This window comes from Colletotrichum phormii (genome assembly GCF_030913505.1).
Source record: "Colletotrichum phormii strain CBS 102054 chromosome Unknown BDP81scaffold_4, whole genome shotgun sequence".
NCBI classification, from domain to species: domain Eukaryota; kingdom Fungi; phylum Ascomycota; class Sordariomycetes; order Glomerellales; family Glomerellaceae; genus Colletotrichum; species Colletotrichum phormii.
In genome coordinates, this window is record NW_026851446.1 from 1,975,168 (window position 1) to 2,002,845 (window position 27,678).

At 54.7% G+C, this 27,678-nt stretch overlaps 10 protein-coding genes across 10 annotated transcripts; 4 read left to right on the top strand and 6 right to left on the bottom strand.

The window, feature by feature from the left end:
* The first annotated feature begins 55 nt into the window (after positions 1–55).
* BDP81DRAFT_165676 (uncharacterized protein) lies at positions 56–1,227 on the top strand. The gene has a single exon (XM_060582101.1). The coding sequence runs from the start codon at positions 159–161 to the stop codon at positions 1,071–1,073; it is 915 nt and encodes a 304-aa protein (XP_060449192.1). The 5' UTR covers positions 56–158; the 3' UTR covers positions 1,074–1,227.
* A 2,334-nt stretch (positions 1,228–3,561) lies between these two features.
* BDP81DRAFT_391260 (uncharacterized protein) lies at positions 3,562–5,137 on the bottom strand (the record flags this gene model as incomplete). Its single annotated transcript, XM_060587527.1, has 6 exons — positions 3,562–3,948; positions 4,001–4,137; positions 4,197–4,292; positions 4,356–4,513; positions 4,572–4,778; positions 4,848–5,137. The coding sequence occupies 6 exons, from the start codon at positions 5,135–5,137 to the stop codon at positions 3,562–3,564; spliced, it is 1,275 nt and encodes a 424-aa protein (XP_060449193.1).
* A 1,002-nt stretch (positions 5,138–6,139) lies between these two features.
* Positions 6,140–7,011, bottom strand: BDP81DRAFT_420350 (uncharacterized protein). The gene has a single exon (XM_060589841.1). It carries the CDS (start codon positions 6,834–6,836, stop codon positions 6,321–6,323), a length of 516 nt encoding a protein of 171 aa, XP_060449194.1. The 5' UTR covers positions 6,837–7,011; the 3' UTR covers positions 6,140–6,320.
* Positions 7,012–9,445: 2,434 nt separating this feature from the next.
* On the bottom strand, positions 9,446–11,721 carry BDP81DRAFT_165713 (pH-responsive PacC/RIM1). Its single transcript, XM_060582102.1, has 4 exons — positions 11,413–11,721; positions 11,147–11,350; positions 11,003–11,081; positions 9,446–10,924 (listed from the first exon to the last, which is right to left on the bottom strand). Exons 1-4 carry the CDS (start codon positions 11,590–11,592, stop codon positions 9,618–9,620), a joined length of 1,770 nt encoding a protein of 589 aa, XP_060449195.1. The 5' UTR covers positions 11,593–11,721; the 3' UTR covers positions 9,446–9,617.
* An 821-nt stretch (positions 11,722–12,542) lies between these two features.
* BDP81DRAFT_420353 (uncharacterized protein) lies at positions 12,543–13,367 on the bottom strand. The gene has a single exon (XM_060589842.1). It carries the CDS (start codon positions 13,178–13,180, stop codon positions 12,716–12,718), a length of 465 nt encoding a protein of 154 aa, XP_060449196.1. The 5' UTR covers positions 13,181–13,367; the 3' UTR covers positions 12,543–12,715.
* Positions 13,368–14,342: 975 nt separating this feature from the next.
* BDP81DRAFT_165760 (uncharacterized protein) lies at positions 14,343–15,165 on the top strand. The gene has a single exon (XM_060582103.1). The coding sequence runs from the start codon at positions 14,530–14,532 to the stop codon at positions 15,082–15,084; it is 555 nt and encodes a 184-aa protein (XP_060449197.1). The 5' UTR covers positions 14,343–14,529; the 3' UTR covers positions 15,085–15,165.
* A 2,970-nt stretch (positions 15,166–18,135) lies between these two features.
* BDP81DRAFT_312306 (chaperonin 10-like protein) lies at positions 18,136–19,257 on the bottom strand (the record flags this gene model as incomplete). The annotated part of the gene is made up of 2 exons (XM_060583789.1): positions 18,136–18,875; positions 18,978–19,257. The coding sequence occupies 2 exons, from the start codon at positions 19,255–19,257 to the stop codon at positions 18,136–18,138; spliced, it is 1,020 nt and encodes a 339-aa protein (XP_060449198.1).
* Positions 19,258–20,051: 794 nt separating this feature from the next.
* BDP81DRAFT_368507 (putative short-chain dehydrogenases/reductase) lies at positions 20,052–21,596 on the bottom strand. The gene is made up of 3 exons (XM_060586562.1): positions 21,296–21,596; positions 20,980–21,209; positions 20,052–20,877 (listed from the first exon to the last, which is right to left on the bottom strand). Exons 1-3 carry the CDS (start codon positions 21,331–21,333, stop codon positions 20,246–20,248), a joined length of 900 nt encoding a protein of 299 aa, XP_060449199.1. The 5' UTR covers positions 21,334–21,596; the 3' UTR covers positions 20,052–20,245.
* A 538-nt stretch (positions 21,597–22,134) lies between these two features.
* BDP81DRAFT_420360 (alcohol dehydrogenase class-3) lies at positions 22,135–23,469 on the top strand. Its single transcript, XM_060589843.1, has one exon. The coding sequence runs from the start codon at positions 22,233–22,235 to the stop codon at positions 23,286–23,288; it is 1,056 nt and encodes a 351-aa protein (XP_060449200.1). The 5' UTR covers positions 22,135–22,232; the 3' UTR covers positions 23,289–23,469.
* Positions 23,470–25,407: 1,938 nt separating this feature from the next.
* Positions 25,408–27,349, top strand: BDP81DRAFT_469333 (uncharacterized protein; the record flags this gene model as incomplete). The annotated part of the gene is made up of 3 exons (XM_060594520.1): positions 25,408–26,012; positions 26,138–26,462; positions 26,498–27,349. 3 exons carry the CDS (start codon positions 25,408–25,410, stop codon positions 27,182–27,184), a joined length of 1,617 nt encoding a protein of 538 aa, XP_060449201.1. The 3' UTR covers positions 27,185–27,349.
* Positions 27,350–27,678: the final 329 nt, after the last annotated feature.

Sequence of the window (27,678 nt, forward strand, 5' to 3'; positions counted from 1 at the left end):
AGCGCAGGGAGTACACGTCGAGGGAGGAGCAGACTTCAGTAATTCATCATTCTACCCCTAACTGCAGTTGGCCTCTGAGAGCTTCCACCCTGCGTCAACATCCCAACTTGACAGTCTGAAGTCTCTACCCACGAAGGGGACCAGGCCGGAAGCTCGAAATGCCAGCCCAGACGAGACGCATCGAGAGAGCGCAGTCAGCGCGACGACAACGTGGAGAAGAGACACCATTTTCCGACCTCCCAGAACCCCCTCAAGTTCAGCTAGCAGGACTAGGTCGCGGCTCTATAGGCCGCGAGACGCAACAAAATAAGAGGAGCACGGCTCAGATAGAGGACGACGAATACAACGAGTACGACGAAGATACTAACCCCTCCTCTCCCCCTCCCTTGGGCCGTAACCGCACCAACAGCGACCGACTCTCGCAACTACGAGAGGAAGAACGACTCCTAGAGGAAGAAATCCTTATCGCTACGCACGAGGAACCCCTACGCAAGAGGCGCGCCGATCTAGAACGCCTCCGAAGCGCTTCGGCCAGTCCGGCTCCCGGATTGAGACAAGCGGTTTCAGCTGCGCCCGCTCCCGGAGTTGTATTGAGCTCAGCTGGGGCCGTGGACCTCCGCAACACGGTTAGCCCCCTTACCCAGGCTGTATCAGGAGCGCCGTCAGAGCAACAACAGAGCGACGAGTTCATCGCCCCCAAGCCACCTTCCACAAGCTCCCTACCAACAGAAGCGGCGGTCACAGGAGGCTCTTCGGTGTCTAGGCCTCTGTCCCTCCCCAGCCTGTCGTACACGGGCAAGTCGGCAAGGGACTTGCACAGCTTTCTGCTCGACTGTTACTACCGCTTCGACTTATGGGCGCAACAGACGAGAAGCGATCGCGACGAAGTAGCTTACGCAGTGAGCTGCCTACAGGGAAACGTCAAGACGTCATGGATGCATTGCATCTTCGAACGGAGACGCGACGTCGGGTTCACCCTGAGAGCCGCTACGGAACGGGCGATGCAGAGCTACCAGCAATCGTTGACGCACTGCGTAACTGGCGCCACTACCTCGCATACAGCCAGAACGTGATCACTGTTTTCACAGACCATTTCAACTTACACTTCTTGGACACAAAGAAGAGGCCCAACGGGAGACAGCTGCGCTGGCTCGACGAGCTAGCGGCGTTCAAAATAGAGATACAGTTCAAACCAGGCGTCGTGAACCCAGCAGATGGATTGTCAAGACGGCCTGACCACGGCGAAGGAGGCCATGTCAACGGTGCGGAAGAACTGCTTGAACAGATGAGGATTAAGCTTCACAGTGCAGAAGAAGCTTGGAAGCCGCTGCGGGTGGCACTGCTCACAAGGGCACAAGGGCGCCGCAAGAGCGGTTCGAAAGATGAGGATTAAGCTTCACAGTGCAGAAGAAGCTTGGAAGCCGCTGCGGGTGGCACTGCTCACAAGGGCACAAGGGCGCCGCAGGAGCGGTTCGAAAGATGAGGAGTCAAGCGCATTGCGGAGAAGCAAGAGAAGGAGGGTAGGAGCTCCGGCTCGAGAGATGGCTCACGAGGAGCCCCTCGAGAGGCGCAACGGGGCTACGAGCCCAGGGCGTCAGAGAAGCGGCGTAGCACTCCGGGAGTTGCTTAAGCCTGCCGCTGGAACTGCAGATCGCGAGCTGCTCGTTCCACGGGATCCCGAGGGCAGGGGAATACCCGAAACAGCGCTGTGTAGCGGCGAGTTACCAATGATAGGTCAACTACGAGCAGCCCAACAAGAGGACGCTTTTGTTCAGGAACGCCAGTGGACCAGGAGGCAACGACGCCCTCGCCAAGCTGGAGGAAAGCAACGAAGGAGCTGGGGCTACGACTCGAGAGGTCTGCTGTGCTACGGCGACCGAGTCTACGTCCCAATGCACCGGGGATTGAGGAGAGAGGTCATGGAGGCATACCACGATGCGCCTACGGCGGGCCATTACAGCGTCAAGCGAACGATGGCTCTGCTTAAACGCTACTACTACTGGGACGGGGTAAGTAGAGACGTAAAGAACCATATTAACACATGCGTAGTATGCCAGAGAACGAAGACACGTCACCACAGACCCTACGGCCTACTACGACCTCTGCCAGCACCGTCAAGGCCGTGGCAGGAGATCTCCCTCGACTTCATCACCGGCTTGCCAACATCGACGACGCTGATAGGAAAGAGGCCATGCGACGCGGTACTGGTGGTAGTCGACAGATTCACGAAATATAGCGTCTACATAGCTACCAGGGCGACGCTCACAGCGCAAGGGTTTGCCGATCTACTGTTCGCAAGGATTTTCACCAAGTTCGGCGTCCCAGAAGGCATCGTCTCAGACCGAGGATCCCTTTTTACGAGCAAGTTCTGGACTCACCTATGCTACCTCCTGGCTACCAAGAGACGCCTAAGCACAGCCTTCCACCCGCAGACGGACGGTCAAACGGAGCGACAGAATCAACATCTCGAGCAGTCCCTACGCTGCTTCTGCACTTGGGACCAATCCGACTGGGCTCAGCGCCTTCACCTCGCTGAGTTCGTATATAATAACGCATGGCATTCAGTAATCCGAAAAGCACCCGCAGAAGCTCTCTTCGGCTTCCTGCCGAAATGCCCAATGTCACTCATAACAGGAACGAACGAAGGGACGCAGAATGTCTCTGCCGAGGAGCGGGCAGTACGCCTACGAGCAGACCAAGTCGCCTTACAACCACTACTACGGAACGCCAGAAACGCATACGAGAACCAAGCCAACAAATCCAGGGTCGACAAGTCGTACAAAGTAGGCGAATGGGTTCTGTTATCAGGAAAGAACATACGGAGGCAGCGACCAAGCCGCAAGCTAGCTGATAAGTACCTGGGACCCTTCATGATCAAAGCGATCATTGGGACCTCGGGAGTCGCGTACGAATTAGATATACCACGATGGTACCGGATCCATAACGTGTTCCACGTATCACTTCTGGAGCCTTACCGACATCGCGAAGGAGCACCTCGAAAGCCATTACCCATTGGCGATATCGACGGCGAGCCCCTTTACGAGGTAGACGAGATCATTCAACACAGGGGGCCAAAACAGAAGAGACAATACTTGATCAGGTGGAAGGGTTACAGCAGCGAGGAGGACACGTGGGAGCCGGCATCACACATCGAGGACGCAGCTCTAATCAGCATATACGAGAATCGGGTATCGATTGGGCGACGAGCCCTAGCTCCTGATGAACCCATAGACGCAGCTAAGGCAGCGGCGGCCCAGAGGTCGCCGATGTGGGGCCGGGCGGCAACTATTGTTCCGTGTACGGAACCCACACCTGGACAAGCGGTCGGCATCTCCGCGAACGCATCGACGCCGCCGCGACAAAGGGCAACGCTACCGCAGGGAGATAACGCAGCGCGTTCATCGCTACTGAGCTTCGAGGACGAAGCCTAGTTGGAAGGGGCGCCCTGTCAGAGCCCTCCCGGATAGGGGCTAGTAAGAGGTAGTAAGGAGTCCAAGCAACAAAGGAATAGCTCAGATATATATACAGCGCAGGGAGTACACGTCGAGGGAGGAGCAGACTTCAGTAATTCATCATTCTACCCCTAACTGCAGTTGGCCTCTGAGAGCTTCCACCCTGCGTCAACATCCCAACTTGACACCAGTACTCGCTGAGACTGACACCGTCGCGGCCTATCGTGGGGTAGTGCGGCCTCCAGCTAACGTCGAAGCCCGTAGCGCAGATGATGATGTCGAACTCGTGCTCCTTTCCATCTGCAGTCTTCATTCCATTGGGTGTGATTTCCTGGATACTTGAAGAGATGACGTTCACGTTGTCTTCGCAGAGCGCCTCGAGGTACCCATTTCCAGGAGATGGCCTCCGGCAGCCGACGGCGAAGTCTTTCGGGATGATGAGGTCCTGGAGATCCGGCCTGCTGGAGAGCTTGCTGCGCATGTCTTCGGCCGCGAACTGATGACTTGTTGGTAAAAGATCTGGGGGAGGAATTCGGGACTTAACTTACTGCTTTGGCATCAGCCTGCTCCTTTGAGCCGTTGAGAATGAAGCGGAAGCGGGAGTTCAACTCGGACTCAATCTTTTTCCTGTAGGCGAGGTACTTCTTGGGGTCTTTTCGAAGAATCTCGTGTTGTTCTTCGCTGTCTGCAGTTGCGTGTGTCAAAAAATTGTCAAACGTTCTGGTTTGTGATCTGACAACTTACACTCGAAGTTGCTGCCTTTCTTTCCAGCAAAGCGCTGACCGAAACCACCAACTACCCAAGAGGAACTTCTAATGAAGCAACTCAGACTGCCGACGACTGCAACTTGTTAGATTGATTTTTTGTCGAAATAGGGGGTTAGGGTTGTGAGAGAGAACATACTTGGCTGAATATTGGGAACGATCTGAACTGCAGAAGAACCAGAGCCAATCACGCCAACCTTCTTGCCCTTGAGATCGATGCTGTTATCCCAGTTGGCGCTGTGCATCATCTTGCCCTTGAAAGTTTCTCTGCCCTTGATGGCGGGCCATTTCCACTTGCTTCCAGACGATGTGTTAGCCAGAGACGCCTGACAATCTTGAGAAAAATGCTGCATACTTGAGCACGCCGCTGGCGTTGACAAAGATGTCGGCCGAGTCTTCGATGGTGGTGCCGTCTGCCTTTTGGACCTGGATGCCCCACTTCTGCTTCCCCTCGTTCCAGAACGCACCCGTCACGGTGTGATTGAGGCGGATGTACTTGTTGAGATCATATTTATCCGCGATATCCTTGAAATACTGTAGGATTTCCGGGGCACTCGAGTAACTTTACCAAAACGATGTTAATCTCTGCATTGACTGAAAGCCGGGGACCGTCAGACGCCAATTAACTCACAATTTTGTCCACTCTGGCGACGGCGCCCACGAGAACTGGTAGTTGACAGAGGGAATATCGCATCCGCAGCCCGGGTAGCGGTTCTCGTACCAGGTGCCGCCGATGGAAGGGTTCTTTTCGTAGCAGACGAGGTCCAGGTCGAGAGTCTTGCAGGTGTCGATCTCGTGGGCGAGGTTGAGGGCGCTGGCGCCGCCGCCGAGGCAGACGATGCGAAGCTTTCTTCCGCTTCGGCTTGGCTTCTCCAAGATCTGGTACTCGGTTTGGGCCGGGGGTGCGGGGAGAGAACCCATGTTTGGGTCGAGTTCGGGGGGTAAAGAAACGGAAGACAGGGGGTAAAGTTGGGGTAGTAAGATCTGTATCTGTGTGCTTTACGGAGTACTCTTGACGAAGATTGAGTGAGCTGAAGACGAATTGTAGCGATGTAAGGGGACTTTCAGGGACGGGTGACGAGGATTAGATCATGGGTGTCTTGGATCGCCAATGCCTCTGAGCTTGAGTTCTGTGATGTTGTATACGGAAATGCGCTCTTATATGACATCTCCAAGTTTCAAAGCGCATACAATAACCCTTTAAGCTCGCGCGTATTCTGGTGCCTCCATGTATAGCGGAGCTCCGCCCATGCAATACCGCGCCATCCCAATCCTCCCCACACCTTTCAATCGCGCTGAGCTTCACGATCACCCGCGGCCTTCACTCCGCCGCCGCCTCCGCCTCCGCCTCCGCCTCCGCCTCCGCCTCCACTGATATCCTTCTTCCCTCTCGACCCTCCTTTTTCCCATCTCTGTCTAAATTAGTCGCGCTTGTGGTCAGCAATCGCTTGTTGGTTACGCGGGGTTATCGTAGACTATTCAAACACACCGAGGCGGATAAAGATAGCAGGATAAGGATAGCGTGTGCCCGAAGGACCCTGACCAAGGATAGTTCAGCCAAGGAAAGTCTGTCAAGGGTATCGTGGAAATAGATTGTGGATCACAATTCGCTTCCGAACCAACGTCTTGTTCATCTCTCCGACCCTCGAATCGAGGCGAATGGACAACGAAAAAAAAAACTCTATTTTGCTCCGGTTGCCGAAATGAGGCGAGGGATGTCCCGCGGGCTGCGGGCTTTGCCATTGGGATTCCGATGCCGAGTAGCAAAAGATTATTCACAACCCCCCTGCGAAAGCCATCTCACGAAGCAACAGCCAAGTGATATCTAAGGTATTCTGCCAAAACTTCTTGGCTGGCTTTTTATTCCGAAACCAAAGCTTCGATGAGATGAACATATCACCAGCGGAACGTCAGTGGTCACTTATATCAACTGGTTCACTAACTGTGATTTCAACGAAACAATATGATTCTTCAGTTTCTCGCCATGTTCATTAAAGTATCCCATGAATGCTAGTCTATTGGCTGAATATCCCCACAATATCGTGCACATTAAAAAGCCCCTTGAGCCAACTAACACCAGCCTCCACCAACAGTTTAAGAGACCTCACAAACCACCAGCCGGCAAGAACGACATGTCAAACGAGAAAGGACACTTGACGGCGGTGCAGATACACCCGCTGCCCTTGGGGATCGCCTTGCAGCGCATGGCGGGCGTCTTGGGGTCGCAGCAGCAGCACTGCTCCTGGGTGGCCGGGTCGAGCGGGCACGCGATGAGCGGCACGGCGCAGATGCTCTTCTTGGCGACCTTGCAGACGTAGTTGCCGGCGCCGCGGTCCTTGAGGTCGCAGGAGCAGCAGTTGGCCTTTGGCTCGGGGAAGGGGATGGCTTCGCGGGGGGAGAGGAGGTCTCTGGAGGCGACGCCGGCGGGGGAGGCGTGGACGAGGGTGAGGGTGCCGATGATGGCGAGGAGGAGGGGGTTGATGGAGAATTGCATTTTTGGTAGTTTTTTTTGGTTGGAAAGTTTTGAAGGTGGTAAGTTGGATGTGGGAGGTGTTGTGATCTTTGTGGTTTGATGTTCGATGTTTGAGGTCTGGATGTTTGGTGATTTTCTGGAAAACATATTCAGTTCTTCGAGGTTCTGCGATGGCTTATATACTCTTTCTATATCGTGTAACCCCTTAACTGTCTCGTGCTTGTGAGAATCTATCCAGCTATACCGGCAACGATGACAACATCGCACCAAATCTCTGACCTGAAGAACCTGATTGGTCACTTAGAAGAGCCATATCTAACCCTCCCTAGACTTACTTCGTACCCTTCCGTACCAGTCAAGAAAGTTCCTCCAAGGAGAGACACGACGATGTCAGACTGAGACTTTCAAGCCTCAAGCCGGCACCACCCGCGACCGGTGAGGTTGTTGGCGCTGCACTGCACGCCTGAATTGGGCAGTAGCACGAACCGCTTAGCGTCTTCGCCTAGATCTCAGCCACCCGCAAGAATTTCACGAAAAACCCCGGATCTGCGCAGATAATTGCGGATCGTTTATCAAAAGGGAAAAAAAAACTTTTATGGCCGGTTACCTACGGAGTGCGCCCTCGTCTCTTACGATGCGTAGGGTGATTTGAAGGGTTTTATTTATTTTATTTTTATGAGTTTGTTGTTATTTCGGTTCACCAGGAAATATTAGACGCCCGCTGTTAAGCGAGATTTTGGAATTTGCAGGACTGATTGTATGCTGATTGCAAACGTGAGGTGATTTTTAGGCATCTCGGATCATCAAATACGTGGAAATGGCCTGGAAACAGACCTGAAAAGTACGAAGAAGGTTACTAGGGCTGCAATGAGTTCCTAGCTCGATGTTCGTGGGTCACCGATATGCTGTGTTGCGGGCTTGACTATTATCCCCCCGCAAGATCTCGGTTCCCGCCGAGGAAAGGGCCGATCACAGGGTTAAAAGAATGTCTCGATCAGGGATGTCGCGTTGAATGTGGAGAATCCAAGTAGACTGTAAGACACTCGTGTAAGTGTCGAAAGTGTTGAAGGGAGGAAAGCTACCAAGATATGAGCTGTACATCATCTCGCGGCTCTCGCCAAGAGTCAGAGAGAGCGTTTTCGTCCTCGATATGGCTGTTGTCTGTAAGCCGGAAGCTTGGCAGGTGCTGACCCGTCAGCTCATGTCTCAGTCGAAGCACTCAACAGACTCGGTATCGCGTAGGGCAGTAATGTCACACGGGCAGACAGCATGACTGGCAATTCTCGTTCCCTGATGATATAGAATGTTCAAATTCGTCTTGAATTATCTGTTATAACCTCGGCATCTGGTCAATGAGGACCAAGGGCCGGTCCAAGGGCCGGTCCAAGGCCATCGTGAAGGACCATTCCATGGACCCCGAATCAGACTCCCGCTCTGCAGCCTGCTCTACCTGAACCTTGAAAAGGAAACAATTTCTGAAGGGTCGCGAAGTAGGCCACGGGGCTCCGGCAACATTCCTCAAAGGCGCAAGAAGAATTTAGGGTTGGGTGACCGAGAAAGAAAAAAAAAGGCGTCCTGGGCAGACGTGAGAATGACGATCTGCGGCCCGGCCCCCGGTCTACCAGAGACCGGATCCGGCCATCTTGGCAAGACAACTTCATTCTCTCAAAAAGGCATCCATCCGTAGACTCTCTCGGTTAGGGCCGGGCAACGACGGATTGTCAGAAAATCGTCAGCCATCTGCTCTATCTACAATAACGGCCAACCGGCCGTATCGAGGAATCAGCTCGCGAGAGACCGTTGGTGCCCGTTTCTATTCTTAGAGTCGACGTGCGGAGAAGGGGTTCTTGTGGAATGACATGGCCTACGGGCTTTTGCTAGTAATTAGTCGGCCGGAATTTTTTTTTTTTAAAGATGATGGGCAAAGTTTAAAGATATAGATCTCGGGGCTTCTTCCATCACATCCGGGGGAGCAAAAGCGGCAGCGAGAAGGGTTGGGCCCTTGGGGCGGTTTCGATGGTTAAGACGGGGCTTGCGTTTCTAGACACAAGTTCGGCTTGACGGCCCGGATGGGAAGGGTTATTCAGTTGAAGACATGGCTTGACTTACACCCCAAGACAGATGCCAATGATCTAGTTCGATCTCGGAATGTTTTTCTACGATAATCACATGTGCCAAGATGTCATATCAAATCAAGCTCAAATGATCAAAAAGTGTTCAGAGGTAATAATAAGCATTCATTTCGACCCTTTGCGTTCGAGGCCAAGGAGACTGACTACATAGGTGGCGAAGCAACATGACTTTGTTTTGGTGGTTTGGTTTGTTTTCATGATCTCATCATTTCCCCGTTCCGATAATTTCCGTATGATAAAAAACCGCGCAACCGTTCGTTGATGAAGGTAGAAAAGCAAAAAAGATGTGTTTCGCACTCATAGCAATGTGCTTTGGAACTCGCAAAGCCCTCCCGAGTGTTTAAAACTCCCCATCTTTCCGTTGACATGTTAAAATGCTTAATGGGGGTTTGTGTGAAAATCAAAAGTGTTGTTTGGTGTGTTGGTTTGGGAGTATGTCCACTCCAATCCATCTGCGTTTTGAAGACTGCGTTGATTTCAAATCCGACTTTGCCCCTTTCAACTTCCACCGACCAGGGTATGTAAACGTAACAAAAGAGGCTTCGACAAGGCTTGAGCCTTTTGGGGGGGGGGAGGTATTTTGCCAGAAGCGCATTTGATAAAAAGAAGAAAAAAAGAAGTTTTGCAGTAGAATAATATACGAACCAGTTTTTTGTTAAAACCGATCACTTTTCCCTCAATTCAAAGTTGGAGAAACCCCTTTTTGGAAAACACGCTTGTAGGGCACACACAGCTATTGGTACACGCGCCTAAAAGGCCCTCTCTTCGACAGACAGCTCAAAGGTGTCTGTGTTCTTCAGTTCGCCATGCGCAGGATGGGGTACAACGGCGCAGCCGGAGCAGGCTTGGTGTCGACCTCCATAGGCTCCGGAGACTTGAGACGGCTAGTCTCAGGAGACTTGGGAGCTGCTTCTGCGGCCTTCTCGGCGGACTCCTCAGAGTACTCTCTGCGATCGATGCGATCGCGGATGTACTCGCGGAGCGCCTCGATGGTGCGCATGTTCTCGAGCCACTGGTCGTACTTCTCCTCGCGCTCGCGGGCACCCTCGCTGGTATCCGACTCGGAAGAGGGAGAGCCGACGGACGAGGCGACGGACGAGGCCTTGGGAGTAGTGACGCTGGAGGAGTCCTCGTAGATGATGGGAGACTTTGGCGAGGAGGGCGCGGCGCGCTGGAGCATGCCTCCGGAGTAGCGTCTGCGCTCGTTGCTGTCGAAGCTGGGTCCGAGCGTGGAGGCAGTGGACTGGCCAGGGAAGACGGAGCTGACGGCCGGGAGGTTGGGGTACATGACTGAAGAAGCGGTGGAGCTGTGTCTTGATTGGGGAGACATGCCGGAAGAAGAGGGGCTGGGCGAGTGACCAGATGTGTATGACATTGTGCTTGAGGGAGGAGTGACGGCGGGGGTTCCAGTCGACGAGACTGCGGTCAACGGGGACGCCATGTGAGCAGCGGACACGGGGTAGCCGTCTTGGGTGACTGGAATGCCGGCGTGAGAGCCTCGGTGAACACCCGGGGGCGAGGGGCTGTGGCGGAGATCGAAGGTGTTCTGGCCGTGGATGTGGATTCCTTGCGTGGCCTGGTGCGAGTTCTCATAGACAGTGCTCTGCATCTGCTCCAGGATCTGGTCGATTTGGACCAGGTCGTTCTTGGTGCGGGCGTTGGGCATGGGCGGCAAGTAGTACTGCTGGGACATGGGTCCGGGGCCGGAAGGAGGTCCGCCGGCCTGTTGGTGGTGAACGTGCTGCTGGGGCGGGGCTGCCATGTAGTCGGAACCGGGCATGGGACCGGCGTGCAGGCCGAGAGCGCCGTGAAGGGGGAGAAGGGATCGGCCGACTTGTTGATAGGAGGTCGGGTCGACCTGGCGACGCTTGGCGTGTGCGAAGAAGTCGTCAACCATGTCGAAGGCGCGCTTGTTGCGGTTGTCATAGCCGCCGTGGTGGCCAATGTACTCAGTTCGGGGAGGGTTCAAGGGTTGTTGGTTGAAGTACAGTCCATAGTTTGTAGATGGTTGGGGTGCATAGTAGCTAGCATGCCCAGCCTGGTGTGCGAAGGCGGCGCTGTTAGTCCGAATATGGCCATTATGATCATAGTAGCTAGAAGAAGCTGGAGGCAAATTAGCCTCTAGTTGGAGAAAATAGAGGACAGACTTTTTTGGGAGTGTGCAAACTGAGCTCTACATACCTTTGCCAGGCTGCGCCCGGTAGCCGTTCAGACCTTGGTCCTGGGGCGAGCGGACGAGCACCGAGTCATCGGCGTGGGTCTGTTGATTCGTGTAAGCTTTGAGGTCGCGAAATGGTTTTGGTGGGTAGATGTTGGCTGATTTACCTTGACGTGCTTCTTCAGATCCTGAGGGCGCTTGAATGACTTGCCGCAGAACTCACACTTGTGAGGCTTGAGAGGAACGTGCACACGAATGTGAGAAGTGATGTGGTCACGCTTCACAGTGGTCGTTCTGCAGGAGTTCCATTGGCAAGTCAGGTTGAGGTTGTTGGTGCTCTTGCGGCCAACATGGCGTTCACAGATGTGCTCCTGTGGAGTTGGTTAGTGAGATGTCTGGGTGAAATAAAGATTTAGTGCGAGTTGCCACTTACGTAGAGAGCCTCGGGTGAGACAAACTTCAGGTTGCAGGCGTTCCACTTGCAGATGAGGTTGTCCTCATTGCTCGTGCTGTTGGCAGACTGGGAAGTGTTGCTGGTTGTTGTTGAGGGAGCGGGCGTGCTGCTCTTGGGAGAGTTGCTCGCAGAGCTCTCATTCTCTTGTTTGGCGGACATGATGACCGGGGTATATAGTGTGTGTGTGTGTGTTGACCGAACTTGCGGGCTCGGTGAAGAGAGTCCGGAAGATTGGAATGTGCCGGGTCCCGTTCGGGTTGTGGGAAGCAGGCGCTTTGGGATTGGATGGTTGTGTAAGTAGGAGTGGGGTCCTTTTCTTGGTGCTTCAGGCAGTGGTGGGTTGTAGATTGCCGAGAACAGGCGAGAGTATTCTTGGGATAATACAAAGCTGAACGGGGGAAAAAAGAGACGGTCAGCAATGCTTTTATGTTTTTCTGCCGACTCTCATAAGACTGGGTTGTTATCGAGGGAAATCAATCAGTCTGATCTGGGGGGCATGGACGATGGGCTCTTCTCTTTATTCATGAATCACATTTCCTCTCCGCTCTTCCTACCCTTCCAGGAGTCTTGGCAAAGTCTTGGCGACCGGGGCTTGTGAGACCAGCCGACTTTTGATTGGCCCAAGGTGGCGAGGGCTGCCGAGCTGATGTCGCGGATGATGGGAGGAGACAACAAGGCAGTCAAGGTGCGTCGAGCCTTGCCTTGGTTGGCACTGTAGTCCGCACACTCCGCTCTATCATTTTGTGGTGACGGATACACGTCAGCAAGATAGTGGCGGCTCAGCAACACAGTCAAATCCTGACAAGAAAACAGACAGCACCCACTGACACTCCAAGTACCTCGCCAACACCGCAACATCCGGGCGCATACGATGCCAAGACTCTGGCTGTCTTGGGGCGTCTTGGCAAATCTCCAGTTTTCACTCTTTCTCCCTTCGCCGAGACCTTGGCATTTGTACTTGGCTCCTATTGCTTCATCCTGCGAGCACCCGCTTCCATTTACGTTGGTCAATAGCTCGACATCAGCTGATGACCGCAAGCGCAGCGTTTGATTTCCTCCTTTCGTCGGCGGCCTTCGTACCGGTTCCTGCCAGCTTTCTGGGTTCTGGGAAAGTTGGCCTTCTTTGGTGTGCGACCGGTTGCCACGCTCGTGGGAAATAACGGCGGCACCCATCATCGATGCGGCTCGTTGGAGATTCCCCATGGCAATGGCAATGTGTTAGGTATTTCTGACTGCGGGATACAACACTCTGTGTCGTCTGAAAAAGAGGCCTGCGACCGTCTCAGATGAGGGAGCGCTGTTTCCAGCCAAGCAGGTGAGCCGAGTATTTTTGGGCCTTGGATTGCTTGGGGTCCTTGGGGGTCTTGGGGTGACCGGACGGGACAAGAGCCCAAAACTGACCTGTCCTGGAAACAAGCCGCCAAGTACTCCCGTACCTGATGTCACGGGCAAAGCACCCGTCGCACTGGACGTACACTTTCAGGCGACCAAAGAGATAGGACGATTGACAGGACATGGGAGATGCATGGTGCCCGATTGACAGGAAAGGGGCACGAAAACGACAAGCCTTCCACCCTTCCTCTTTTTTGTTACCAAGACCTCCATGCCTCGAGTCCCAGATTACCAAGAGCCAAGAGACCAAGTCTCCGTACCTTCGTACCAAAAGAAGCAGAAAGCGAAAAGAGACACACGACACGGGGTGGGGACGAGGATGCGACGGCGGCCTCGGACGCTCCGATAAGGGCATACCCCGTAAATGTTGATAATTCTCCCATGGAGTCGGCCCAAGAATAACGCGCCGCACACGGCAAGACGGGATGCAGCCAGCTCGTCATTTCCGCAGGCCGCACCGGTTCACCGAAGAGCTGCCACACTGCGAAAAGCATGGCAAAGCCGCAACAAATCACCCGTGTGCTTAACCGAGCGATTTCCCCCTCCACTTTTTCAACTTGAGTGTGGAACAAACTCGACAAGCCGGACACACAAGTGGCGCCCGACCCTCGATAAGCTGGGGGACGGCAGACTCGGGGGGGGGGGGGGCAGGTGACTTTCGGGTGACGGGGGGGATGCTGGAGACTCTGACAACGTTTTGGGGCAATGCCCAAGAGCCAAAAGAAGCTTTCCGCTCCTCTCTTCTTGGCCTCTCCGCCGCAGCCAAGACTGCCAAGTCCTTAGCGCCAAGGGCTACGCGCAATCCAAATGCCCTCGCCTGTTGTCGCTGGCCGTCGCCCCCTCTTCTCGACATGTCCACGATACAGTCGCCGCTCCCCTATGGTCAGCCAGAAGCCGTTCAAACCGGCTCGTCCAGAAAGTGTTGCGCAATACCGCCTGTTATGGCCCACGCAGGGAAGCCGATGTGCCGGCCGTTGGTAATCGCATTCTGTACGGGAGATGCGGTGGGGTTCGCCAAGACTTTAAATACGTGGACGAGGGACCATCTTCGATGAACTGGGACCTCGAAAGAAGGACAGATGGAGAAAGAGGGATGTGTTTCTGCGAAATCAAAAAAGATTGGGTGGGCGAATGGTGCGGCGTGGTGAGGAGGATGAGATGCCGTGTGCCAAAACGACGCAGCTGTCGGGGTCCGAGGGATACGTACCCTTCGCATGCCTCGAGTCGACACCAACGGAAGTTACAACTCACCAGCCTCGATCCGCCAAGACTCATTTCTGGTCATGGCAGGTACCTCTCGACCCCCTTCCCAAGATCATCCCGTCCCTGACCGGCCATCCACAGATTCCTTCGTAGGTGGCACTTCACTTTCTCCCCTCACACTCAACGACCACTCAATTCCCTACGGATACGTTATTTTGCCTTTCGACTACCCAAATTTGCCTTCTCGTTGTCGGTTTCCACCACGGCACTTTGTGTAATACGTCGCAAACGCACCGACACAGCCATCTCGACTTGGTCGATCCAGCCAATTGTCACCCCGTCGATTACCTTAAAACATGGACCCAACGTGCCCGACGCCGACGCCCGTCCATAGTGCCATGTTCACAGGTATTCAGGTGAGCGGGTCGCTCAACTCTTGGCAGTTCGACCCACGATGGCGGTACGCCAATTGGTGTCAGACTGCTCCCCTATTCTCCGTGGATGAGCAGTGTGTCGTTGACAGTCGACTTGGCCTCTTTCCTCCTGGCTACGGCGCCAAGCTTGCTCGACAAAAGAAGACATAAGCCCAAGAACGACGAGCCGTCTCACAAACCATGCCATCGCATCATGGCCGACCCCGCCTGTCCACGGGATCCCGCACTGGCACGGTGTGTTCGCTGCAGACCATTCCCAAGGACTCGAGAATCAGCCAAACCTGAGAATTTGCCGCTTCAAAGCCCAGCCAGACGAAAGCTGGGCATTCTTGGCTGCAGATACCAAGCACCTTCAGCCTGTATCCCCCATCCTGTCCACCTTGCGCCCGCCGCTTCGCCGTTCAATGAGGCTGTGCAAGCAATGCCAAGACCTGCGAGGATGGGTAGTTTCGCCCTGGCTTCAACTCTCGCCGGTCCAGGGGGGAACCACATCGCCAGCGCTTTACAATCAATCAGAGGAGAAGCAATCAAAACGAGGCCTTTAACAAGTCTTGGCATTGCTCCTTTCACATTGTTTGGCCGCCACATGTATTTTATTTGCGCGATTTGTGAGTTTGTTTAGTCCGTCTCGAAGTCGCTTGAGTCTTACCACATCCTCGTCCATCACCAGGTTGACTTTCACTCCCTCTACCCGAATCGGTCATCGCTCGTCCCACACTCTCACTGACATGGCTCGAAGAATTAAGGTTCTATGAGGAATACCCGCACACTTTGTGCCGTCCTGCATGGTCATCATCCATTGGCTGTACCGCCAGAAGGCTCGCCGATGTGCCACGAGCCCGATGAGCCTGCCAATGCCACGGAAATCTACCAAGCTTTCCGGCGAAATCTTGGATGCACGACACCCGAGCGAGAAAACGACCGCGTGCACCTTTAGCAACATGACTGCCCGCACACCTGGATGTAGCCGCACACTACAATGACTCTTCCGAGTTTTGAGCCATCGTCCACACTGGAACTCTCCACGTTTGGTCGCACTTATTCCGGGCTTAATCAGACCATCATGTTCGCCTCCCCAGACGATCGCGACAACCCCGGCAGTTTAGAGACGGGTGGTCCACCGAAAAGCCCCAGATGCGGAGGGTCGAATGGGCTGCTTGAGTTCGGACGCCAGGCCGAGATTAGGAAGGACTCTGCAGGTGGTGCAGTCAGTTCAAGAGGGGGATCACCGCTGTCCTGGCTCGGCGGGATCAAGCCAAGATGCCAGTAGGGCTTGTTGCAGAGTGGGCTTTGCTCCATTCTCATCGAGCCCATGCACTCTTGGCCCTCCTCTTACGAGCTCCAGACTTTGAAGGACCTTCTTGGCCTACGACCATAGGCCCGCCGCCCAAAGGCGACATACCAGCCCGCAAAGCGCGCCGGCATGGTACCGCGTTGTGCAACAATTCTTCGGAACCTCTCGGCGTCTTGGCTTTAGCTTGAGCGCTTTCTGTGTGGCCTTGGATTACATCAAGTCTCAGCGCCAACTGGCTTACAGGTGGAGTGGCCAAGGCCCACAGCCATCTTCTAATTTCATATTCTCTTCCATCTGCCGCAGGCGATGCTGATGTGCAATGCAGGAGAGAGAGCGCAGAAGGAGAACGCTTCAGTCACGTATCAACCTCCGTTATCCAAAGGCCTCGGGATCACATCGCAACCCTCCGGAAACTGTCGAGAAACTTGGGCGATATTTTAGAGTATTCGGAGCCTCTCAATTCCAAGACGGCAACGCCTTGATTTTGGCCTTGTCTCCATCTTGGCCGGGCAATCGTGACGATGATCAAGAGTAAGCGTTGGGTTTCGGGGGACTGAAACGGCTGCCGGTCTCCGGTACCCGGGTGGACAAGAGATGAACGTCGACGAGTGGGCCGTGCTGTCAACTGGCGGTTACCCGTGCTATCAATTGGAAGAGCAGCGACCTGTCTTTTCTTGGCGTTTACCTACCAAACGACGATCTCTATTGCGACCATTTGCCTCCTGTTTGCCAAGGATCCTCACCAGCGTTCTATCAAGCGACGTACGGACAGTCGCTCGCCGATGCTGTAGACAAACAGCTATCTAGACCCGGGCCAAATGCCCTTGATCAATCAGAAGCGGAGTCTTGGTGAGCAGATGCGACCTAGGTCCGACAATAGCTGCCGCTGTTCGATGGCGACGGTGAGAATTCCCGACGAGAGGTTAGTCTTGGCACACGACTTTTTCTCACGGACTACTCCATTGCTGTAGTTCTGGCTCAAGAAGCTTGTTACTGTCGTACTGGGCATCTTGCCAGTGGCCAGAGGGAGTCCCCACTTGCAGAAAATAGCTGCAACCCCCGTCCCCTTTCTCCCCATCGTCGTCTTGTTTGTTTCCATTGCTGTTTCCAGCTATTTCTGTTTCTCGCCGTTCATTTATCGAATTGATCTAGTTGACCCTCCGAATAACCCGGCCGCTCACACCCTATGAGACGCCAAGAATCCGGACTTGCGTCGATGCTTGACCAACATGACCAAAGTCACCGACTGATGGAGACTCCGCTTCTGTCCGCGGACCAAATTTCCCTCATTCAGCAAAGTCGAAGTAAAGAGATCCGGCGGCGGGTTATTGACCTGGGCATGGCAGCATAATGCAGGCCACCGTCACCCTCAACGGTGTGCAGACCCCTCGGACTGCAGCATGATGCAGTCAGTAGGTCACGGCTGCTCCTCAATGAGGCCTCCTGTCTCTCTCTTCCGCGACACAAGCAGTGTCCAGTGTGTTACGTCTCCAGAAGAAGAAATCTAGCGACTTCCTTCCGGTGTTGGGTGGGCCACTGAACAACTCATCTGGCCATTGATTGGCATCTGCCCGCTTGTACGGGCTGGACGCGTCAGGAAGGAGGGAGAGTCCAGTTTCTGGTTCAGAGAGAATCGATGGAATGTTGGAGCGTCCGTCGCCTCGGCTCTCGTAGTCTGGCGGGCTTCGCAGGCGATGAGATCTACTCGCCGGTCTCGTTTGCGCTCAACATACCTCTAGCTAGTATCGCCATGGCCATTCTTGCCAGCTACAGTAGGCAGCCCACTTCGAGGTTGTTAAGTCATCTTCATCTCTGCTACGTATTTGTCTGCCAATCTTCTTTGAAGTAGTCGATGTTCTCTTACTTCGAACCAATTCTCCCTGCCTTCGCTCTTTGAAGGGAGGCCGGTCTCCTCATAGACGCCCCCTGACCACAAACAGGCGATGGTGCTTTCCACTGCACATCATGTCAGCTAGTCCTCGGCGTTTAATGGACATTGAATCAACAGGATTCTTTGGGTCTGTAGGCACACTCAACCCGCTGCTATACTTGACTACTGAGATGCTTGAAGAAGCCGCGATGAGCTTGACTCATCGCCAATCGTGTCGCGAGACGCCTCGAATACGTTTGCTGATGCTGAATGCGACTCATCTTTTAGTACAGTTCTTGTCTACGCCGTGCCCAATTGCCCAATAATTGCGAGACAGCCTACGAGAAGTTCTTCATCTCTCGTTCTCTGGTCTCTTCATCGTGTATGGCAACGAAACGTGCTCCATCACAAAGACAAGCCATTCTCGAACAACAACTCTTGATTCTGTAGCATCGCTAACCCCCAACCCCTTACAACGTCCGCGCCCTAGAGATACGATCTACAAATCTTTACTCCATGACCAGCACGCCCCTGAAGCGCACCTTGTTCGAAATCATATGCTCCACCGCGTCAGGCGCCTCGCCCAACGGGAACTTCTCAATCAGGCACTTGACGCCCTGCTTCTTCGAGAACTCGATCGCATCCTCCGAATCCTGCGCGTGTCCGCTAGGCCATCCGTGAACCGAGCACCCGAGCCCGATCAAATGGAACGAGCTGATTTCGATATTCCCAACCGGCGCGAGGACCAACAACTTGCCGCGCACCTGCAGCGCTCCCGTAAGGGGGCTAATAGCCTTCGCACTCGGCGCCGTCGCGACCACGAGCGCGGCGCCGCCCATGGCCTTGAGCTTCGCCACGGGGTCCTCGACGCTGCTGTCGATGAAGTACTCTGCGCCCAGCTCGGATGCGAACTTCGCCTTGGCGGAGCCGGAACTGATGGCCGCGACGCGGTAGCCCATCTTGTTGGCGTACTGCACGGCGAGGTGACCTAGGCCGCCGAGGCCTTGGACGGCGACGAGGCTTCCCTTGGGGATCTCCATTTTGCGGATGCCGTTGAAGACGGTGACGCCGGCGCAGAGGAGGGGTGCCGTCTCGGCGGGGTCGAGGTCTGCGGGGACGCGGACGACGGCTTCGTGTCGGAGGGTGACGTATTCTGCGTAGCCTCCGTCGCGGGTTACGCCGTTGATTGCGCCGTTTTGGCACGATTGGAATTGGCCCAGCTGGCATCTGGCGCAGGTTGCGTCGTGGCCTTGTATGGACGTCAGTTGATTACGGTCCGAAGTGATCTTGGGAAACCCATCTTCCTGCTTGTTGGCAGTCCGAGGGGGGGTTTCCAAAGACGCAAACTCACCTCCATGCCAGGCTCCTCCCACACGCTCGCCACCAGTGAATCTCGTCACGCCCTCGCCGACGGCAACGATGTCGCCGACAATCTCGTGGCCTGGGATACGGGGGTGGACGGGGCCGAATTCGCCCTTCTGCATGCCGACGTCTGAGTGACAGACGCCGCAGGCGAGCACCTTGACGAGGACCTCGCCTTTACCCGGCGCCTTGGCTTCCACCGTCTGAAGTTGCAGAGGGGCGCCCGCCTCCTTGACCTGCCATGCCTTGTACGTCTTTGGGAGAGACATGGTTGCTGGATTTAGATGTCGTGAGATGGTGAGTAACTTTGATGTTGCGATGTCAAGACTGTTTCGTATGTTTTTCTGCTCCATTGTGTACTACATCGTGAAGAGGGCTGGCTGTGCTGCATTATATACACCTTTTTTTTATCATGATGATAGTGCTGGTGGTTTGGAGTTTTGAGGAGGCTACAGCGTGAGGTTTAGTCAGAAACTCCATGATTTGTGATCCGGCGCTACTGACCAACAAATCCGCGGCGCCGAGTAGCGCCAGGCGCCCACCTCATACGTAGTTTGTTTGCCAACTTTCCCGGGATCTGACGTCTAACTATTCCTTATCCCCGTTAGCTCCTTTTTCTCATCAATGGTAGAAACTTTTACCTCTAAGCTCTGAATCTGTTTTATGGAGCTGTATACCAGCTTTCTTCGCCTGTTTGACCGGAGTTAAGTTCATACTACCTACACTAGGAAATCCGTACTTCGTTACCCAGGATTGGAGTAACCCGTACGGCGTATCCACGACGGCATACGCGGATGCGCCGTGCGGGTGTGCGGGGCGATGAATGGATATCTCTTACTAAGGTTACAGTACAACTGAGTGAAGTTCGAAATACCTCTGCCTAGCAGAATGCACTGTGTGTCAGTGTGCTTCTAGATTTCCAGAGTATATCAAAGGCAATACAGGGCACTTACGCCTGGTCTGTGAGAAGAGAAGCAGGCGTGGGAGATCTCGTGCATCGAGCTGAAGAGGTGGAACCCCGGGGAACGTTGAGGAAGTCTCGTGATGTTCTTGGAGCGAGGTACTCGACAAACGGGAAAATTGGATTAAGTGCTGATAGGTAGTTCTACTCTAATTCCTGTTGCGGCTCATCTCAGGAAAAGGTTAACAAGCAAAATCAAAATCAAAAACGCGCCACAGGAAATCAGAATGTCGCTCTAGACCACCAACATCACCCCGCCCAATCATCGACTCATACCAACTCTGGAAAACCGGAACCTAGGCCTTCTTGACCTTCTCCTGCCCCCTCTCAAAAATCTTCTTCTTAATCACCGCATCACCCAACCCAGACGTCCCATTCATAGTCCCATCAAACACCGTCCTCGGCCCAAACGCATTCAAAAACCACACAAGCCACGCGTTCGTGCCCTTCCAGACATACGGGCTCCCGCCATTCTTCAGCACAAGGGGCACGACCTGCCGCGCAAACTCGTCGGGCTTCATCGTCGTCTTCTCGTGCGTGGCGCTGCGCTCCCGCAATTTATCCTCGGCGTCGACGTACAGGCTGTCCCGGTCAAAGGCGATGTTGTTGGCCTGGATGATGGACGTGGCGACCTCGCCCATGTAGACCGTCAGGACGCGGAGGCCGAGGGGCGCGACCTCGAGGCGGAGGGTGTCGGAGTAGGCTGCGACGGCGGCCTTTGTGGCGTTGTAGCCTGATGTGAAGGGGCCTGGGAGGCGGGCGAGGACGGAGGCGACGTTGACGATTGTCGGTTGGGAGGAGGAGGTGGAGACGGCGGCGAGGAGGAGCGGGGTGAAGGCTGTTACCATGTCGAAGAGGCCGAAGACGTTGGCGTCGAACATTTGGCGGGTGCGGTGGGAGTCTGCTTCTACTGCTGGTGCTTCGTAGACTGATGTTGGAAACTCCCATGTTAGTTGTCTTGTTCTTACATACTAAACTCAGGATGTTGAAAGTGAAAGGCGTGGGGGGGGGGGGGGGGGGGTCGACTCACGAGCACCCGCATTGTTGTACAGAATGTCAAGGGTACCGCCTGTACGCCTTTCAATCTCCTCCTTCACTGTTGCGATGCTCTCCGAGCTCGTCACGTCGAGCGTGAGTGTTTCGATGCCCTTTTCTGTGAGATTCGCCACCGACTTGAGGGAGCGAGCAGTTGCAAATACGCGCAGGCCCTGGGCTGCGAATGCGAGCGCCAGCGTGTTACCGACACCCCCCTGAGAGCATCTAAAGACGTGTCAGAATTTGGAGGAATGCAATGTCAAGAAACAGAGAAAGTCAAGGGAAGGTATCTTGAAGGCGGTTTAGCTTACCCTGTGATGAGGATTGTTCGCTTGTTAGGTGACGACATGACTACAAGGTGAGGATGGAAGTTGGCTGAATGGTGAGATACTTGGGAGACTGAAGAAGCTGGATGGGTTGAATGAGTTGAATGAGTTGTCCAACCACGTAATCTTGACGTGGAAATCCCGTACGACTTAAGTAACTACGCGATAGCTGTAACTTGGAATGCAATGGCACCCAAATCCTGCCTTTCATCAAGCCATTGTCCAAAATGTCAGTCAAACTCTTGCCATGATGACATATCTCAGGCTGTGTGCATCAAATCCAACGAACATTGGTAAGCTCATAGACCAGCACTCTTTTCAAGATTACAGCAAGGACGTGCGCCTTCGGAGCCTTCAGATGCTCCTTCTCCCGCCATCTTGGGGGGCGCCACCTCCCCTCCATGTCGTACTCCGGAAGGAGGGGCCGGGCTGGGCCTCGGGAAGACAAAGGTCGACTCTACTGGTATAAGCTTTGGTCCCAATTTTTATCCCTCTGTCCACCGATCGCGTATGGTGAGTAAACCATAATCTTCCCGGGCCTGTTTAATAATCGCCCCCGAGAAAATGGAGACTCTCCGGCGCCGATTTGAATGTAGCCGTAGCCCGTCGAATTTGGGGTTCTAGTCCCACCCGCAACTCGTTGATTGACCGTCCGTCTCCTCTCCGCAACTCCGCAATGGCGGCAGGACGGACAGACCACTGTCGATTCGTAGCCCTCGAATTGGGGGCGAACGGATCGTGCTTAATAATGTTCGTTCTTGAGTTTCAACTTTCAGCATGAGAAAAAGCATACGGGAAGCTGAGTATAAATGACAATCGAGGAACCGATTTCGCTTCAAGACTCTGATAGCACTCTCCATCATCACCAAATTGCGATCAATCTTACCATAAATTACCAAGAACCATTATTTTTTACACAAAAATGTCTTCCAATCACGCCATTGTCATCCAGGGTGCAGGCAAGGCCCAGGTCGTCGAAGCCTCAGTCCCCAAGCTCCGCGATGACTACCTCATCGTCAAAGTCAAGGCCGTCGCCCTGAACCCAACCGACGTCCTTCACATCGACCTCTTCGCAGTGACGGGCGCCCGCGTGGGCTGCGACTACGCCGGCGTCGTCGAGGAAGTCGGCTCCAAGGTCACAAAGTCCTTCAAGAAGGGCGACCGCATCGCCGGCGTCGCCCACGGGTCCAACGCCATGCACCACGAGGACGGCACCTTTGCGGAATACATCACCGTCAAGGGTGACCTGCAGCTCCGCATCTCGGACAACGTCACCTTTGAGGAGGCCGCCACCCTCGGCGTCAGCGTGACGACCGTGGGCCAGGGCCTGTACCAAAGCCTCGGTCTGCCGTACTTTGACAAGCCTAGCGCCGAGAGGTTGCCTGTCCTCATCTACGGCGGCAGCACGGCGACCGGAGCGCTGGCGATCCAGTACGCGAAGCTCTCTGGTCTGCACGTCATCACGACGGCCTCGCCTCACAACTTTGAGTATCTCAAGAAGCTGGGCGCCGACGTGATTTTGGATTACAAGTCTGCTACCGTCGTGGAGGATATCAAGAAGAGCGCGGGTGGCCAGCTGAAGCACGTGCTGGACTGCATTTCCTCGGAATCGTCTGCGGATATCAGCGTCAAGGCGATTGCGGAAGACGGCGGTATCTACTCCACCCTGCGGCCCGTGCCGGCGGAGCTCGTCTCGGCGATCAACGGCAAGGTGACGACCAAGATGACGCTGGCGTACACTGCCATCGGCGAGCCGTGTCAGTTTGGTCCGCAGGCGTTGCCGGCGATCCCGGCGGACTTGGAGTTTGGGAGCAAGTTCTGGGCTGATACCGAGCGGTTGTTGGGAGAGGGAAAGGTTGTGGCTCACAAGCCGACTGTGAACGAGGGCGGAAGTGGCCTGGAGGGCGTTCTCAAGGGCCTTGATCTTGTTAGGCAGGGCAAGGTCAGCGGAACCAAGTTGGTTTATGTTGTGTCGTAGTGGGTGAAAAGTTAGCAGCAGCCAAATGGATTTACCGGAAACTGTTAGCGACAAACAAAATCCTTGCATGCGAAAGCTTCACAAGCAAAACAAAACCGCATAACCAAAGAGGCAGTTATTACTTCCGCGCCTTCAGCTATAGCTCTTCTCTTCCCATGAATTTCATGAATCTGATATGCCCATCAACTTAAAAGTAGTGCTCGTTCCTAAAAGAACCAGCACCCGGGACACCAAAATAGCAGCTTTACTTAGTGCCTAGCAACGCCGGTAATGGAGTCGGAGACCAGGGTACCGGAGCCGAATGCTACAGGGATGCAGTCTCCCGAATCCGAGCGCCACATGCCTGATTCGTCTGCTGACGAGAGCCCATTGGCGGCTCAGACTGCAGAATTGCAGATGTTGTGCAGGTCAGCGGGAGGATGCTAAGGTGGCGCAAGCACGCCGTCACCATCATCTTTCGCGATATGTGATATGTGCTCGCAGATCTGAACTCTTTCAGCAGCCTGTACCGAGAAAGTCACAGTGTTCAGTTATGCAAATAGATAGTAGTGGCATGCTTCTCCTTCCCAAGAAACCCTGCTCTTCACAGGAGAGTTCCCTATCCCATCAAACTGCTAGATGGCGTCACTACATCTGTCTCCAGTCTTTCTCTAATATTGCTCTATTTCCCTTATATCCGCCATAGAGCAAAATTAGAGAAAGACTGGAGAAGAATGTACTAGAAACGGATATACTGATGCTATGTAGCAGTAAATGGGATACGAGACGGAGAAGCTGATTCAGAGCTAAGATGGGTGAATAGCTATTTAACACAGTATTGTCCTACGTCGGCTACACTTTCTCTGGACACATTCTACCGTACTCGCACACTTGGTCTACGTTACTATCCACTTAGCAGAGCCAAACATCAATAGACTTACTTGTACTCTGGAAGCTGTGGCTACAGCCACACGAGAAGTCCAAGTACGTAACAAAATTAAACGGCCTCGGCTTTCAACTGCTATAATGGGGCACAAGTAGGCCTCTAGGTACTTACACAGTATATCAGTGGCCGATTTTTGACCGATATCTGCCGAAGTCATGCACGACGACTCTGAGGGAAATTGAGCCTCCCCTTGAAGAACCGATTGATTGATAAGACAACCTAACATGAGTTTAACGTCATGCAACTAAACTCGATAGCCTGGGATAGCCTATGAGAGGAGGAGGAGAACGGGACAGTCCACCCCAGTCAACAAACGTTCGCATCTCCCCCGCAGCCACGCACCCACGTTTACGGAATCTTTTTTCTTCATCGGAGGCTCAGGGAGACTCACATGGAAGAAGTTGGAAAATCCTTCATCATCATTGAATACCCCTCGAAAAGAAGAACGTTCCTCATGCGGTGTTTAATGGCAATTGACTCCATAAGATAGGTCCGATCAGTCCTGCATCAGAGAGTTAAGTTACGGGAGCTATCCGAGAGTAGCCTTTGGTGGGGCTGGTCCGATCGAATGGCAACCCGCTCAGGAACCCAGGATGTCACCCCCAACGGGGGGGGGACTTCTTAACTTCTCCAAAACAAGCTCTTTTACACCCGTGATGTTCCATTCCGCCAAGACTTCGAACCGCTGCTCATGGCGGAAAGCGGCAATTGAGCGGGAAGGAAGCGTCGCAATCGTCATGAAAGCCAATATAGAATTCTCCCCTGAGAAGACTCAGACTTAGAGAGAATGCTCTGGGCTCGCAGTGCCGATGTCCAGGATCCCGGTTTATTGCTGTGAAAGCTCCCCCCCTTCCTGGGTCTCGGACTTCACCTATATGCGAGGGGCGGCGGCGATGGCAAAGTTGAGCCATCTTCAAGAAAGACAAATACCAGACGAAAGATGTAGATGCTCTCGGGACCCTTCTCTCTCTCTCTCCCCCCCCCACCACATCACTCTCACTCGTTTCCAAAGCGGCGTGCCTCGCCACCCCCAAGCCCTCAAGATGCGGTCGTCACTTCTTTCCTCCCTCGTCTGCCTCTGCCTGGGCACCTCGTCGATCTCGGCCCGCCACGTCCACCAGCTCCGCGCCGACTTCAACCTCGCCTCCCTCCCGCGGCCTCCCCGCCGCAGACGGCAAAAAGGGCGTCCTGCTCATGAACCGCATCGGGCCCTCCACTTCAGAGCTCTACGTCGCCAACGCGGACGGCAAATTCGTGACCTTCATCACCGAGCGCAACGGCGACGGCAACCCGGACCTCTACCGGTGCAGCTTCTCGTCTGCCGGCACCGGAAACACCACCTCTGCCTCGTGCTCAAGCCTGGAAAAGCTCATCGCCACGCCCTCGGTCGAAGACGTGGGCGCCCTCTCCCCAGACGGAACCAAACGCGCCTACGTCTCCACCGAGAACGGCTACCGCGCCAACATCTGGGTGCTCGACATCGCCACCGGCACCTGCCGCAACCTCACAAACACCCCCGCCATCGCCGGCGACCCCTTACTACCCGACGGCCACTTCAGACCCAGCTGGTCTCCGGACGGCGAGTGGATCGCCTTCGCCTCGGACCGCAACACGGCCTGGCGCGGGCACGGCAACGGCACGGGCTGGGAACACACCCAGGAGCTCTCCGTCTACGTCGTCCGGCCGGACGGCTCCGATTTCCACCAGGTCGCTACCAAGGCGGGATACTGTCTCGGATCGCCGAAATGGAGCCCCGGCGGGAAGAGAATCCTCTACTATGAGATCACGACCGAGCAGACGTGGGACGCACACCGGCCCGAAATCTCTCGCCGCCGCCATCTCCCAGATCGTCTCTGTTGATTTCGAGACCGGAGAAGATCGCATCGAGCACACCTCGGGCGCCAGCGTCAAGATGTTCCCGCAGTGGTTGGCTGACGACAGCATCTCGGACGGATCCAGCAGCAGCAGCAACAGCATCGCCTACCCTAATCAAGGGCGGCGACAACGAAGGGTACAACTACACCTCGGGCGCCCACGCCCCCGTCAAAGCCGCCATCCGCTCCCCGGCCTGGTCCCCCGACGGCCGCTTCGTCATCTACGAAAAAGTAGGCTTCACCGCCCGCGCCATGGAGAAGCCCCTCTACAGCTGGGACGCGGACTGGGAATACCGCTCCACCGACGTCTTCCCCCAGCTCTCCCTCCAGGGCCGCCTCGTCATCACCCAGAAGCAGCTCGGCAACTCCTCCATTGTCTCCATGAACCCAGACGGCACCGACATCTCAAGCTCGTCTTCGACTCCTCCCAAACCGGCGAAATCGACGCGGCCCTCGTCGCAAAGGGCCTCGCGGGCGCCTTCCAACCAGCCTGGTCCAGCGACGGCAGTCGGATCGCCTTCGGCCTCGGCTCCTGGTTCCAGTCCCGCGCGACAGGCAAAGCCCGCGTCTACCGCACAACCTCCAACGGCAGCTTCTACGAGGCCCTGACGGACGGGACGGTCCACTCCGGCTTTCCCTCCTACAGCCCGGACGGCCGCAGCCTCGTCTTCCGCGAGTGGGGTCTCCGCTACGGCCTCGGCGTCATCGACCTCGAGACCAAGACGGTGCGCAGCCTGACCAACGCGACGGACAACCTGCCGTTTTGGTCGCCCGACGGCGAGCGCATCGTCTTCACGCGTAAGACGTCGGCGACCAACTTTGATGTCTGTATGATCCGGCCCGACGGCACGGATCTGCAGACGCTCACGTCCAACGGCGCCAACGACGCGCACGCCGTGTGGTCGGCCGACGGGCGGATCCTGTATTCTAGTGGGATGTACGGGTTCCGGGATGAGGCGGCCATCTATGATCAGACGTTCCAGCCGTACGGGCAGATTCTCGTCATGGACGCGGATGGGTCGAATAAGAGGACGCTTACGGATAGTTTGTGGGAGGATTCTATGCCGTTGTATGTGCCCAACGAGTTTCTCGTTTAAGATATTTGGTGGCTTGAAAGCCCGCTCACTGTAGATAAGTTGCAGTGTAAACACCAAAGTCTCTGTGCAAGTACTTCATCATGTGCATGTTTTAATTTATTACGAGTGGCCAAGTTGAAGAGAAAACGAAACCCCCAACAAAAGGGGCTTGCTAGACATTCAGAGGCATAGGTTTCTCACCTCCAACCTTGCCTTGACTCTAATAAAGCAACACTTTAGTTATCTTAGCCAATTTCGTCGAGTCTTGTGAAGGACCATTCCAGACTTCTCCGAAGTAACATTTCTAATGACATCTAATGCACTCACTCTACTTCGTATGACGAACAGAAGCGAGATTCTACCACTTCACCCAAACCTTCATGGTATCGTCTATATTTTCCTTCCTTAGCAGCCATCTTTCACCTGCGCATAGACTCGGCGGTGTGACCATCCTCAATGTCCCGAAATCATGTCATGGCCCCTTGATCAACAGTCGTCGTTGATTTTTGACGCAC

What these genes read in the sequence shown, in the direction of transcription:
- BDP81DRAFT_420360 (XM_060589843.1), top strand. Translation starts at nt 22,233, where the DNA reads ATGTCTTCCAATCACGCCATTGTCATCCAGGGTGCAGGCAAGGCCCAG.
- BDP81DRAFT_165760 (XM_060582103.1), top strand. Translation starts at nt 14,530, where the DNA reads ATGAGCAGTGTGTCGTTGACAGTCGACTTGGCCTCTTTCCTCCTGGCT.
- BDP81DRAFT_420353 (XM_060589842.1), bottom strand. Translation starts at nt 13,180, where the DNA reads ATGCCCTTATCGGAGCGTCCGAGGCCGCCGTCGCATCCTCGTCCCCAC.
- BDP81DRAFT_165676 (XM_060582101.1), top strand. Translation starts at nt 159, where the DNA reads ATGCCAGCCCAGACGAGACGCATCGAGAGAGCGCAGTCAGCGCGACGA.
- BDP81DRAFT_368507 (XM_060586562.1), bottom strand. Translation starts at nt 21,333, where the DNA reads ATGTCGTCACCTAACAAGCGAACAATCCTCATCACAGG. An exon ending in CGAACAATCCTCATCACAGG is followed by an intron (nt 21,210 to 21,295) that starts GTAAGCTAAACC and finishes ACACGTCTTTAG; the next exon opens with ATGCTCTCAGGGGGGTGTCG. An exon ending in GTACAACAATGCGGGTGCTC is followed by an intron (nt 20,878 to 20,979) that starts GTGAGTCGACCC and finishes TTCCAACATCAG; the next exon opens with TCTACGAAGCACCAGCAGTA.
- BDP81DRAFT_165713 (XM_060582102.1), bottom strand. Translation starts at nt 11,592, where the DNA reads ATGTCCGCCAAACAAGAGAATGAGAGCTCTGCGAGCAACTCTCCCAAG. An exon ending in ATCTGAAGAAGCACGTCAAG is followed by an intron (nt 11,082 to 11,146) that starts GTAAATCAGCCA and finishes ACGAATCAACAG; the next exon opens with ACCCACGCCGATGACTCGGT. An exon ending in CCGGGCGCAGCCTGGCAAAG is followed by an intron (nt 10,925 to 11,002) that starts GTATGTAGAGCT and finishes ATTTGCCTCCAG; the next exon opens with CTTCTTCTAGCTACTATGAT.
- BDP81DRAFT_420350 (XM_060589841.1), bottom strand. Translation starts at nt 6,836, where the DNA reads ATGTTTTCCAGAAAATCACCAAACATCCAGACCTCAAACATCGAACAT.